The sequence below is a fragment of the Agelaius tricolor genome, unplaced genomic scaffold, assembly GCF_023055355.1.
Source record: "Agelaius tricolor isolate 1412-34295 unplaced genomic scaffold, bAgeTri1.0.p SCAF_5, whole genome shotgun sequence".
Lineage (NCBI taxonomy): Eukaryota > Metazoa > Chordata > Aves > Passeriformes > Icteridae > Agelaius > Agelaius tricolor.
In genome coordinates, this window is record NW_027269265.1 from 51598050 (window position 1) to 51612452 (window position 14403).

The 14403-nt window shown below is 41.9% G+C and overlaps 1 protein-coding gene across 6 annotated transcripts in view; it reads right to left on the reverse strand.

Annotated features, from left to right (window-relative positions):
• DENND2B (DENN domain containing 2B) overlaps positions 1-14403 on the reverse strand; it is a 153660-nt gene that overhangs the window by 37060 nt on the left and 102197 nt on the right. For 5 of the 6 annotated variants that reach the window (XM_071427929.1, XM_071427928.1, XM_071427932.1 and 2 more), the window contains 6 exons: positions 8590-8738; positions 5142-5357; positions 2914-3010; positions 1936-1980; positions 1600-1803; positions 191-375 (listed from right to left, as the gene is read on the reverse strand). In XM_071427929.1, coding sequence (XP_071284030.1) covers positions 191-375; positions 1600-1803; positions 1936-1980; positions 2914-3010; positions 5142-5357; positions 8590-8738 — 896 coding nt within the window. The remainder of the gene's footprint in view (positions 1-190; positions 376-1599; positions 1804-1935; positions 1981-2913; positions 3011-5141; positions 5358-8589; positions 8739-14403) is intronic. The other variant, XM_071427933.1, reaches the window with a different exon arrangement.

The following is a 14403-nucleotide window of genomic DNA, read 5'->3' on the forward strand; positions in this document are numbered from 1 at the left end:
AAATTCTCCAGCTCCGGAAAAGATAAATTTGAAAACAGGGAAAGCTTTCAGTTACCTTCTCTATGCTTTGTAACAGATTGGTTTGGAACAATTCTGAAAGCTCCATTTAAGAACTGGATTTCTATTCATTTTTCCATTTATTCACCTTACTGATCTTAAAATGAGCTGTACACAGGAATTTTTCTTTTACCTTGGGAAACTGGTATGTCACTTCTGGGAGGTAAGTGTTTTTAGAGGGCTTCTTTTTCAGGGACACTACCACAAAATACTCAAATAATTCCCGCTCCTGCCACTCAATCAGCTCCAGCTCCAGGGTTCGATAGCTTGGAGCCCTCTTCAGCATTGACTGGATGTGCACAAGGCGCTGGGTGTGAGCTGCCATTTAAAAAGAAAAAGGAATAAAAAAAGAGACAGATCATTACCTGAGACTGTAACGTGTTTGTGTAAGCCACAGCCATTCACAAAGCACTTTCAACTTGCCAGAGTATTATCCCAAGCATGTTCTCCTTTCAAAAGCAAACCTTCTAGTTATCAAACCTGTAGTCTCCCTCACTAATTGCACCCATAAATCAAAACTCTCTCCAAGTACTGAAGTTATGCAACACTCAGTCACTGAAATAATTTGCAGTTCCTAACTGCTACCCTGGCAAAGGTCTGGCTTTTCTTCACACATAAGACTGGATTATAAACCCTTTTGTGGTTGTGCAAATGCACTGGGGCCTCCAGGGTGACACATCTGAGGCCTGGCTTACCCTGGTGAAACACAGTTCTGTGCCCTGTCCCTACACAGCACAGCTTTTTGCTACACACCACGTAAGGCAAGCCATGGAGTAAACTCCAGGGAAAGGGAACAGGGAGGAAAGGAAAGATGTGCCAATTGCCTGCTGTGGGTTGCTTTGTTAGTGCTAATTCAGTTGGGGGATGATCTTAAATTCATGGTCATTCATGAAGGCAAAGATGTACCTTGATCCAGTGACTTGTTGCTTGATACCTATGGAGGACTGGTCATTAACATCACTACCAGTTCTGGCATGCCAAATAAATCCCTCTATTTTCTGACACAAAGAGAAACAGAACTGCAAGTGCTTTTGTGTTAGTACAGGTAGACAAAGGAGCAAGGAGTCATTTTCCCCACATCACTCTACAATGCTGCATACAGCCTGTTTTGGATGGTCATGCCACCACCTGTCTGGCACAAATCTGTTCCCCTAAGACAATGCTTTCCAGAAAGTTTTGCTGCATGTACAGCAAGCAGGTGTCATCTGCAGTAGGTAGACATGGATTATTGCCTCCTATCTCATAACAGCTCCACAACCTTGTCTTTTTTACCCCTCACCTACTAACAACATCCATTGCTGCTGTCTTCAATATTTTTATAGACCTCTTTCTGTATGAGGACTTAGAAAAAGGAGAGACTAATTTAGTGGCCTGGCTCAGGCAGAGTTTGTGCAGGTGCTGATAAAGGAATTTCTACAATTTGGAGACTGCAGACTTATAAAAGAGTCTCAGAACCACAATGTTGGATCAGACCCAGATCCTTGCCTCCAACAGCAGCGAGCAGTAAACACTGAAAGCAGCATATGAATAAGAAAGGAGCACCTTTATTCAGTCCCATCCCTCTAAGCCTGTACCCAGTAGTCAGTCTGGAATAGATCAGCATCTCTGAAGTGGCTGACAAAGCCAATCTATCAAAGGTCCTGTTCTTCATTAAGTGACACAGTTGCCAAATCCTTGTTAGATCTTCACAGCCCATTTTGTCCTTGCTTTCCACGTTCATGCTCCTGTGTTGGGACTTTGGGAGCTCTGCAGTAATGGAGTTAGGAAACTATAGAGAATATAGGCCATGGACAGGAACAATGTGCAGCAACAGGAGAACATACATTGATAGGGTCAGGGACAGGGGCTAACAAGAAGTCACTGAGGCTGATCCCTTACCTTTAAACCTGTCATCTGAGTCACTCTCACTCTCGCTGTTCTCATCTGCAGAGGACACAGAAGCATCAGTTAATGCAAAACCAGAGCAAACAAGCTCAGCTCACTGTGCTGCAACTGGGAAAAATCCTATCTCACATCTCTGAGCCTTGCCATACACACATGCACTTCTCCTCAGGCTTAAAATATCTTGAAGTAAACAGTTTGAATGACTCGCTGGATTGTGTTTTCCTTGGATTCAGTTTCAATATTGCTTGAGAGTAAGAACTTCATTTTGATGAAAGGGCAAAATTCATTCTCCATTACAGCAACTGTTTGCACTGAATCCCCATCTATGCTGAGCTGCAAAAGTGACATTTGGAAACAGGTCTTAACCCTTTCCCTTCTTGTTTTCAGGTTTCAATTTTTTTTTTTTTTTTTTTTTTTTTAAGTTATGCAGCACTTGAGAAGTCAAAGTAAGCTTTATGAACTTTATCTGCCTGGGCAACATTCCCAACCACCAGAAGTCACCAAACTGAGTTAGAGTTAATAGGCAAAAGTAACCTTATGACAAGATGTGTTAGTGAGGAGTTCTTGATTAAAGCCCTATTGTATTCTTACTACAAACAGGTCCTGAATTTTCCTTTCCAGAAGCATTCTGAAGCACAGGGTGAGTTACACACTGTGAGTGCCAGGAAAAAGCATGTGAGAACTCCAGGGTCAAAACTGTGAATTTTGGTCAAAACTTACAGTAAATGTGGACTAAAGAAGAAGCTGGGTAAGTCGAGCTGACCACGGGATTAATGAGATACACAGTACTAAGAATCTCTCTTTTTTTTAGCTCATCCCCATTTTCTCCTCTTGCAGAGAGAAAATCATCATTGTTCACAGAAAAAAGTTCTAAACTAGGTGGAGTCCAGGGTAGATGTGGAGGAAAGAAGGAAATTGATTCATCCTGTAGCATCCAAATGGATTCACTGGACCCTGACACTGGCACCATACCTCGTAGAGACGCTGTCTCAATATTGGACATAGAAAGTTTCTTCAGTCGTTTTTTCCCTCTTTTTGCACTGTAGATGGAATTGATTCTTTGGACAAGCTGCAAAATAAGAAAATGAGGAATCAGTAGAACTAAACATTTTTCTGCCAGGAGACTTTTTTAATGTATTGAAACAAAACATGGATGATAGACCAGCTAATGCAGATAATAACTGTTTGCCTCAAAAATATCTGAGATGATGGGAAATATTAATGAGATGACTTGTGTTTATTGCCTTCAGCAAGAGACTGGGATTACTAAGAATTCAACATTAAACAGGATATTATAACTATGGGAGAGTCACAAATATGTAGCAATTAATCTTCATGATGTTTTATAAGTCAGGAATAGTATATTTAATTCCACAGTAGATTCCTTCATAGGATTATAATACAGTTTGCAAAAGCTGTTTCACCTCAGCTTCCAGAGAGAAATAAACTGAGAGAAAGGATGCAATTTGCTATAGACACAGCCGAAGGGCAGTAACAGAGCACAGACTGAAACAAAACCTTTTTAGGTTTTCCCTCTAATAACTAACACTAGCTCAATTAAAAAAATTATATTCTCCAGGAATACATGATCCTGAAAGGTAAAGTAGTAAGAAAACAGAAATTATCACAAGATTTGCAATAAAATTGTGAACATTCATATGATGAAATCAGAATTTCACATAGGGAGAATATCTGTCCTTTCAATTTAAAAAAATGGGGGCAAAATTAACAGCCAACCTTTCCATGTTTTACTCAAAATCAGGTAGTAAGTTACTCTGTTAGGGTTACTACCCTATGATTCCCTCCAGAGATGTGTGCCTATTGATGAAGTATAACAATATATTGCAAGAAAGTAAAAATACAGTAAATATTAAGGATGTAGGATTAATTTCCTCCTTAAACAGAATTTCCAACAAATTCACAGAAACATAAAAATCTCCCTCTACTCACAGTATTTATAGCCATGAACTATAAAATATGCTCTTTAATAAGAACAGGAAAGAGTTGAATACACAGTAAAAATCAACTTTGTTCACAAGCCAAAATGAAGCATTGGCAGTTCTCCCCCTCTCTGTTGCTGTATTGTTGGTTTTTTGGTTGTTGTCTTGTGGCTGAGGGTTTTGTTCACATTCCATTTTGAATTGAAAAATTCCTTAAAAAATGAAAAATTAAGTTTTACTTCAAATCCATCAAGACAGCATGGTTATCAGGATGGGGTCAGTTGTGACTAAACAAAGGAAACCTATTAGGCCAATTAGTTATTTTCCTGGAAAGAAATGATGGGGAAATAAACCACTTCAGATGTTGCTGCACGTTATAAATAATAATTGCTTGGCCATCACCCATTCCAAATCTTAAAGTTATATACACAGCAATGCTCTGGTCCACAGAGCTTAAAGAACAGTGTGAAAAACAGAACTGTCTTAAAATCAATTCTGTGCAAAGATGGCCATCAGATGTTTGCTCCTCTTGGAGAATTTGGAAGTTATCACTTCTAGGGAAGGGATTTTGATCTAAATGTTCCTCTAGGTTACAAAAAGAGCTCTCAGTGATTGCTGTTGTGAAGGCTGGCTGTTGGAACCCTGGTTACTGAGATTTTAGACTTTCTGTGCTGACAGGCACTGATCCCCAAGAGAACACTGCAATTGACCTGAGGCCATAGAGAAGGCTTCCAAAATTGATTGACAGAACTGGGATTATGGATGTGTGATTTGAATAGAAGTGTATAATATCACAAGGTGGAAAACTTAAGAGTTTAAAGTTTTAGAATATCATAATATATATAGAGCAAAATGGAGGTTTTAGGGCAGAGGCTGGTCCTTCTTCTTCACCTTCCTCCTCATGGGTTTGGGTGGTTTTGTGTAATTGGATAAAAAAGTCCTCATTATGGGCCACAATTGGGTTGGTTAAAAGTAAAAATAATTTAGGTGTCATTTCTTAATGGGACAGTTTATCCTTAAAAAGCCTCGTAGAGAGAGTGATACGGCTCCATTTTTAGTTTGTTAGAGTGAAGTGCTGTAGAACTCATGCTCTGTGAGACTGTGATATGGATAAGAACTAAAGAACAAGAAACACCACCTCAAGCCTTCATTCCAGCCCTGGCACAGAGAAGATAAGCCCCAGCAGGTGCCCGGGAATGCCCCAGCTCTCGCAGCCCGGTGACCTCTGCTGAGCACAGGCCGCGCCCAGCCCGCGGGTACCTTTGGGATCCTCCTGGCGCGGCGCGTGGACAGCAGCTCGCTGGCGGTGCTCAGGCTGTCCTCGGTGAGGCTGGAGGGGGACGAGGGGATGCCCAGCTGGGCCAGCAGCAGCATGTCATCGTGGCTGTGCCGCTTGGGCAGCCGCGGCAGGCGGTGGCTCTTCCTCTCCGACCAGTTCCCCACGCGCAGCGAGTGGCTGCTGACCTTCGAGGGCAGCTGCAGGGACAAGGACAGCTTGAGCTCTTCCCCTAATATATTCCAGCAACCTAGGGCAGCCGGTGTCCCACTCTGCCACCTGTGACACAGGGGTGGCTGCACCATGCCAGGGACACCAGCACCAGGGGAGCCACCACTCCGCAGGGTGTGTGTCAAGGTCACAGCGAAGGGACAGGGGTCAACCTCCAAAACTTTAAAGTTCAAAGAGAGCAACACCATTTGTGACCTGCTACATTTCCAGGCACCCACATCCCCTCAGGTCTGTGAGCCCCAAAATCTAACTTGAAGGTTTGGCTGACAGCAGAGCACTAACCCAAAGAGGCCTGGTCCATTCCTCTGACTTGCAGGAGTGAAAATAATGAGTAATTACACAATTTATTGTAATATTAATTCAGTGCAAAAGTAATAACTACAATTGCAAAGTCATGCTATTTTAGCCAAGAAAAAATAATGTAGGAAAAAAAACTTGTTCTATTTTCATGGTGTTAAGAAGTTTTAAGACCGGACCATGAGCAGAGGTGCAGCTACAACTCTCCATACATTCCCAAAAAAATCCCTTTAAAACATGAAATTGTTATCACTACAGGGCAAAGGGGAAATCTCACTGAAGGATTAAGCACCAGGTAACATCTGTCTTTAAAAAATTGGAGGTCTTTTGGAGCAGTCCTAGGAGCAGCTCTGCCCAGCTCCAGGTCTCTCCTTCTCCTCTCAAAACACAAACACTGTAAAGCTTCCCCAGCATGAAAAAGTATTATTGTGTCAAGCATCTGTCATTTGGCATTTGCTGACATTCTATCAGCGCTGTTACAAGCTATAAACCTGCAGCAATAAATGTCCCATTTATTGGCTGACTGATTGCAGTGCCATCCCACCTGGGATTAAGCACAGGTGTTTCTGTGGAGAGGGGTTGCGTCACAAATACAGTGTCACCATAAAACATTCCTTTCATACCTGATGACTTGAAAAGCTGAAAATAATCAGTGGGAAAAGAGACAGGGATTCAAAATGACCACAACACCAGTGTCTCAGAGGCCTCTGCATACCCCAGGTTAGCACTCCAGGAAACCTGGTGGCAGTCTATCCCTTATTGAAAGGAATTCTTTTTGGAGATGATTGTTGGAAGCTTGCTGACCTTCTGATCTCTTCCATCTTGTTTATCTTCATCCATGACTGAAAAGTCATGTTGCTAACCCAGCTTTGTTGCTATGATGGAAAAACTGGGTGATAAACCATTGCCAAAGCTACCATTCTTCAGGAAATTCAGACTTTTCTATTTCTGGTCATTGGAGAATTACCCAGCCCAAAGCTGACCCGCTCCTAGTGTCTCTTCATTTTAACTATCAGCACAATGACAGTGCAATTATGGCAGGACTGACTCCTGTCAGAGCACTCCCAGCAGCATTTCAAAAAGAAGCTGCCAGAACAAAGCCAGCCTTATTGCAAAGGGTACCAGAGAGTTCTTATTTACTGAAAAGCTTTACAGAAGGCACTTAAATGTGTAAATTCTTTGGTAACCCTCTGTTAGAGAACACTGGCCAGTATCTTCCTATAGATCTGTATGGCTCCCAGCCTAAAGACACAACCTCAGGGATCCTCTGGATGCTACACAACTCCTGATAACACACACACAGCCAGAAATAGTTGTTATGCACCATGTCCCACTATGAGGGACATTTCCCTATTATCCTCATGACTGCAGTGCCTGTTTCTCCTTTCTATGCCTGATTACTACTGTCCACTTGTTCCTTTTCCAGCAGCTTGCTGAAGTCACTCCTGGTTTAGAGGGGATGTGCTAGGAGCACACCAGGAATCCTGGTGATGCTTCTTTTGGATTGTGATGCTTGCATGCACACAAAGCAAGTGAAAGAAAATGCATTCAGTTTTCCTTCTAGGTCTCTTTACAGGACAAAAATGTAAATTGTTATGACCTTTTGTTCAACTGCAAATTTTCTGTTAATTCAGTGCACAGTGAAGTTCCTTTAAAAGGGTGCTTTGAATCTCAAAATTAAGTATGTGTTGAGATTTATATTTTTCCTTATGAACATAGTGATCCCATAAACAACAAAGCAACCTGGTATTTCATGGTGTTCACAAAAAAACAGGCTTACTTTGGATAATTCACCACAAAAGGGAAAGTCTGCTGAGTTCCTCATCTTTCTTTTTATGCTATAAACACAATTTATAAACACTTGTTAACTGCAGACACTCAGGTTTTTAAGACTATTTTATTATTCATGTATTTAGTCAGGGCTTTTACCTGGCATTCTTACACTAAACATGCCACACTACTGGGAAAAATGCATGTATTTTATAATTGGCTTTTTGCAAATATTAAAATGAGTATTATATGTGTTGTGTTAGAAAGTAATGCTGTATTAATTCTCTTAAGTACTGTGTTAAATAGAGTTTTAGGTGATAAAAAATGTTAAAATAGAAACTATGCTACGAAATACTTTTTTTTTTGTGAAGAAAGGACTCGCAGCGAGACAGCAGCCACAGGACACCTAAATCTTCCAGAGAAAAATAATTTCTTGCCCTCTTATCAGAAGAAACCAACTTCTTCCCACCTCGAAGGCGCTGTTAGGATTCGGAGGAAGAAGTTGCTGATGACCAGACAGAATCCTGTGTTTGAATGGAATTTATGCATCATGTATCAAGTGTATGAATATGCAACAGGCTATTGCTTTTAAGGGTTAATCCTCTGTTAACGGGGGTCCTTTTTCGGGCTCGTGCTGCCCAGAAAAAGGTACCCGGACGTCTGTAAATCTTTGTCTCTATTGTATCATATTGTCCTAATTCAAATTGTCCAAATTACTATTCCTCTAATTGTATTACTATTTTTCTAACCATTTTATTACTATTAAACTTTCAAAATTTTAAAAACAAGTGAATGGCGTTTTTCACACTACCGACTCCCCATGAGCAGGGGCCTCGTGTAACAACACAGGGACAAAACCAGCAGAGCTGCCTTCTCCCCTCCTGTCCCTGCCCGGCAGCACAGGCAATTCCCTGAGAGGTGCAGCCGCACACGGAGCTAATTGAGGCGCAGACTCGGCTCCAAAACAAGCAGAGGAAGGGTTGTGCAGGGCGCTGCGAGGCCGGGGCAGCCCCGGGGAGGGGAGCGGAGCGGAGCGGCGGCTCCGGAGCGCTGCCCGCGGCCCCAGAGCCGTGCCGGGAGCGGCCCTGGCAGGCGGCTCCGAGCGCAGCCCGCCCGCTGCTGCTGCTGCTTTACCTGCGGAGGTGCCGTGTATTTCCTGCTCTGCGGCGTCCACATCCTGTGCAGGGAATCTAGGGAGTTCTCGGACAGCTGATGGGATTTTCGCCCCCCGTGACGGCCTTTCAGCTCCACATCCTCGTACGGGTTTTCCTTGGGTGACTCGCCTGCACGTTTGGGTTTGGGTTTTTTGGTTGGTTGTTGGTTTTTTGGTTGGTTTTTTTTTTTAAGGAAAGAAACAGACAGGAATGTAAAATTAGAAAAAAAAAATAAAAATCATGTGAACCAAGGCTTTTAGAAAATCTCCTCAGCTTTCAGCATGACTCATCCCTCTAGCTGCAGCTGGAAGTATTTGGAGAAGAACTTGGCTATGAGCTCGACAAGTTTTTTTTTTTTTATTTTTTTACTGTCCCCTTTTTTTTTTTTAACTAAAATGTGAAGATTTCACAAGACGTGCTTCTGAGCATCTGCAGCTGTGGAAAATTTATTAATGTATAAAAGCTAAGGCACTTAACTTCTTGAAAGTGTATCAGTAGATTTTATAAATCCCTTACAGCCACTCACAGGGGGTGAAATGAAGACCAATAAATAACTGTGCTCAACACACAATAAGACAATTCTTATTTGATGCAACCTTCATTTTTCTCTTCTCCTGAGAGATGGCAAAGAAAGAATGAACGCTCCAGCTCAGCAGTGCTGAGAAACAAGATTGAAAAGGCAAAAGGAGAATTTCTGTCCCAACCATCCTTGCATCCTCAGTGTTCTTTAAAATATATCCTGTCTTCAAATTAGGTGGCTACTCATTTCAAGTTATGTCAAATTCCTGTCTCCCAGAAGGAAACTCATCCTGCTAGGAATATATAGAGGCTTAACCAATTAATCATTAAATATAACTTAAATAAAAAATTAAAAAGCAAACCCCATGAATTTTTACCATTTGAAAACCAGACCCAAAATTTATAGTCCATATTTAACTGAGATCCAATACCCACTCTGTTCTCAGAACTCCTGAACTTAGCAGACCTCTCACTAAACAAAGTAGTATGAAGATGAATGAGTGCCATCAATAAAATTAACATTTTGTATGCATTTTTTCAGACAGTTGATAATCAGCAACTGATTTACAACTCCAGGTTTTTCAAACACAGTCATTCCAGTTTTCCAACCGTCTTGAAGAGAAAATCATCTCAAAAAATATTGATCTACCCAAACTCAAGATTTGAACTGCCAAGAAAGAAGCAGGAAGTTAAAAGCTTTTAAAGCAAATTGCTTTTGGTTTTATACCTAAAGATGACTTTAAAACCTGTGGGTTTAGTACAATAGATGTATTGCAGTACAAGCTATCTAATATAAGAAGTTCAGTTGAGAACTGAGGACAGAAAGTTGCAGCATGGTTCATTCTTCCCAGTGTTACAGAAAATATTCACAGTGTGAATATTCACAGTGTTGAAGGAGATGACAGCTGGAGCATAGGTGTTTTCAGGGAGAGCAAGGCCTGGGTTAACACAGTCTGAGTGACTACCAGCTATGTTGTTCTAGGCAGACTAAATTTCCTTATTGTATAAAAGAAAACAAAAGCAGTTTGTGCTTTCTACTTGATTGTTGAGCCTGAGAAGGAAGCATGAGACTGCTTAGTTCATCAATTACAGCCACAAGAACTTTTGCTGAGCAAGTTCACATATTCACAATACAAATAAAAATACACTTTTGCTTCAGTAGTGCATCATAGTAAGATTTCTAGTCAAACATAAGCCCAAGAGTGAATGTTTTAGCTTTGTTCTAATTAGAAGCCTGAATCACTGCTGCTCTTGAAGAATGTTTGACTTGGCAATCACAGCTTATTATTTCATCCAGAGGGAATCTGATTCTAGAGGCTGCACTATCCTTGTAGCCAACGCTTATGCCACATGGAAAGAACACCCTCAGGTGTGTGGGGTACATGAAAAAAGCCCTTTTGATTAATGCAATGAACAGGGTAAATATTAAGCAATGTGTATTCCTAAAAAAATGTAATGCTATGGAGGACTATAGACGTGGTTGAGTCTTCCTGTGGGAAGAAAAAATAGATGTCACACCCTGATTCTGTTACTTGTAGACTCTACAGCTCTAGAAATGATAATCATAGCAATGATAAAGAATAAAATTTGCAAAATGCTGTTACTTACAGCTGATTGGGCTCTAGTAGTGTCATAAAATTTCTTGTAAGCCCAAGTCAAGTATAGGTCAAGCAAGCATTTTGGAATGGATAAATAGATTTCAAAATACCCAGCTACATGAGACACGGCTCAAACATGCGCTTCCTTGTGAAAACAAATGTTACTGTGTTGGTCCACAGAGTATCCAAACTCCCAGGAAGAAACAAGCCCATCAGTGAAAAAACCCTTTTTACAATGTAAAGCATTTCTAAATGTTAGAGGGATTCTCTTTCCAAAACAGAATGTAAAACAGAATTGCTTGAACCCAGTTAGACTCAGCATAAATAACATTGACCTGACATATTAAGTATAGAAACGGGCCCAGAGAAGTCTTGGAGGAGAGAAGAGGGAGGAGCAAGGAACCATGAGCAGAGGCTTTTTTTCCAAGGCAGAGTCTCTACCAAGAGAGAGCTTGGGCCAAATTACTCTTCAGTGTAATGTGAAGGTTGGAGGAGACACCACAGGGATTTTAACCCTTTCCCCTAAAGCTGTGAGAGCTTCTGCAGATGACTGGTTTGCTGTTTAAGAATTCTTGTGTCTATTCTTTCTCCCATTTGCTTAAAAGAAACCAAATTATTATTTCAGAGTTTGGGTTGTTTTATTTTTTCACTTTGAAATAATGCCTTGAAATCAATTACACCTCACCACTTTTTTTTCTTTAAGAACCTCCCTCTACACCAAATCTCTGATAATGAAATAGTCTGATCCATCAGAAACCACCTGGTTTAGCTGACATGAGTTTTGAATTAAGTATTTGGTTCAAGTTGTGAACTAGAAGAGACAAACAATCTCCTCAGCAATTTTCAACCACTGTTTCTTAGTATCTGCTGTCCCTGGGAGACAAACAAAAAACCAGATATGCAAAAAAGAGGCAGGCCAGACTGGTTTCTGTACAAGTGACAAGGAATCAAAGGTGTCAAGTAAACTAAAAACGCTGAAAAATACTCTGAAGTGCCTTAAAGCAGCATTTAACTGCATCTGACTGCACAGTGACTCCTTCCATGGGAAGTGGTGGTCACCAGCAGGTGCACATCCCACGTGGGAGTGAGGTCTTGGGGAGACCTGTGGCGGTGGCTGCTCCTGCTGTGGTGCAGCACAAAAAGAAGAAAAGTTTCCATATAATTGGCTGGCTCAGAGGTTTACAGCTTTCTCCTCAGCAGCACCACTTCTGCAGTCCCAAGTCTCAGGCAAAGAATGTTTGCAAGCTGCACTGCTTGGATTTGCTGCAAAAGGGAAACATATTGACAATGAAAGAGCAGGGAAACGTCCTTGTTCCTGCCATATGGATGTCTCTATTGGAAGCCAAAAGGAGAAACATTATGTGGTATAGAGGCCAGGCTTGTCTTAATGAGGCTGATCCAACAGCCACACAAGACAACAGCAGATTATCACTGACTTCAAAGGAAGCTGAATCATACCCCCAGAATGCACATGATCACAAACAGTAAGTCTTAGGCAAATACTGTCTCTAATCACCATCCCTACTCCCAGATCAGTTCCCTCTTCAAGCATTTTTTCCAAGTTTCCCATTTTCTCAAATTCTACGTACCAAAGTGCTGAGTTAACACAGGGCATTTATCTACACGACATTTATCTCCAGAAGATCTCACAGACAATGTAATGGATGGTCCATCAGGGAAAGAAAAGAAAAACAACAACAGAGAAAAGATGAACCACAGATATTTAGAAAAGTCCTGAGGAATGCAGTGCCTTGAGCTTAAGCATGGATGAGTTTCCTGCAGGGGCTGCAGTTCCTCACGGGGTGCAAGGAACTGAGGCAGCACACAGTGTTCCTCTGCTCTGCCTCTCACACATGGCAAATGGGAAGCAGAGGCAGACTCAGCAAGCCTGTCTCATGCTGAGAAAGGAGTGAAAAGTAAGGCTGAGAGGAAAAAAAAACGAAGCAGGCAGACGCTTCTCTATAAATGGCAGAAGGCAGGGAAATGCATCATTTCTTTCTAGATGGGAGAAGCTATTATCAGAGGAATTAAGTGATTCACAGAGTGCTGGTTATAACTCCAGCCTTTTGCACTGCCAGGAAGAGAGGAGAATGGAACAGCAAGTATGGAGCAAAGGAAAGGGCTCCTAAACCTGTGTGAAGTTGGATGCCTAAATTGGGAACTAGCACTCACAGAGGAGATGCTAAATCCACAGGGTGATGCCCAAGCTGAGAGCCTGCTGCCTTTCCTCCTGGCTGCTCTGAAAGCCCAGGAGCCTTGCATGGCCAGGACAGTTATCACCTCACAAATGAGGTGCACATGCACTGTTCATTCATTTCAGTCATAAAATTACACCAGCACAGATCCACACCACCAGCGCTGGAGGAAAACTGGGCCATTGGGATGGTTATGAGCACATTCACATCAAATGGATGAAAATCAGTAAATCTCCACACTCCCATAAAGCATCCATACTTAGCTCTTTGGTGCATAGATGAGCTTTTTCAATGTCATAGATGCTGCAACTGTGCATCTCAGCTGGAGAATTTACCCCAGGAATCTGCAGAAAGAGGAGCTATTTCCATCTCAAGTTACAGCTAACACACATTTACAGCTGCTTTGAAAAGCTCTTGCTGAGCAGCACCAAGTTACAGACCATTACTTGCTTGTCAGTCAGTGTATCCACTCAGTACCACGAGCTCAGGAAAGCACTACAGCCTCTACAACAAGCAGAGTGGCAAGTCTAAAATGCAATCAGCCTTTTGGGCCCTGCTCCATGGAGTCTGTAGGCAACAACCTGTGTTTTCTGAACTCCTCCAGCCCTTGCAATCAGCAGAAAAAACACTGCAGATGCTTCCAGCTCCCTGCTGTCTCTGCAGGGACTGCTGAGAGTGCAATCATAATGAAGCACAAGGGAAAAGAATTAACATGGTTGATAAATGAAGAAGAAATTTCACCCCCAGAAATCACCTGTTTACCACTCAGTCCAAAATCATGTGCATGAAAAGGTCTGATAAGCAACTGTTAGCACAGTACAGCAGCAGCTTGCCTGAACTGCCTGCACTTCAGGGGTGTCACCCTGCTGCTGCCTTCAGCACAGTCTCTGAATTTGAGAGAGGATTTGGGAGTGCAGTCTCATGGTCTTTTATTCTGTTTTCTAACTGCAGCATTGACTAGAAAGCCAGGCAGTAAAGCTGACAGAGACTGTCATGAGAAGCTGTAGTGGATGGTACAGTGATGAGAGACTCCACAGAGAAAAACTGAGATCTAAATAGGGCACGAGATGATTATTAAAAATAACTGAAATCCATGTAACAACAATGCAGCAGGCTGATTGTCAACAGGATCAGCTGAAGTATTTGGCCTTTCTTTGACAGGCCCATATGAACACTGTTTGATTAAATGTGCTCTGGCTGCCATTACCCTACAGTGTCTATTATTAAACTTGACACTATTACATTTTCCAAAATCTCACATTCTCTTTAGGCTGTCACAGTCAGACTGTGGGTGCAGAATAAGACAGGAATATATTATTCTGTGATCACTGCCTGTACCATCATTTTGCATCAATTCTAGCTCCAGAGACCTGCTGGTGTCTGACTGAAAACCCAAAATGTCCTCAGAGAAGCAGCTAGCACAGCACTGCTGGCAGAGTTGCAATCTCTCCAAGTTTGCTTCAGCTTCACAGCAGCCCAGAA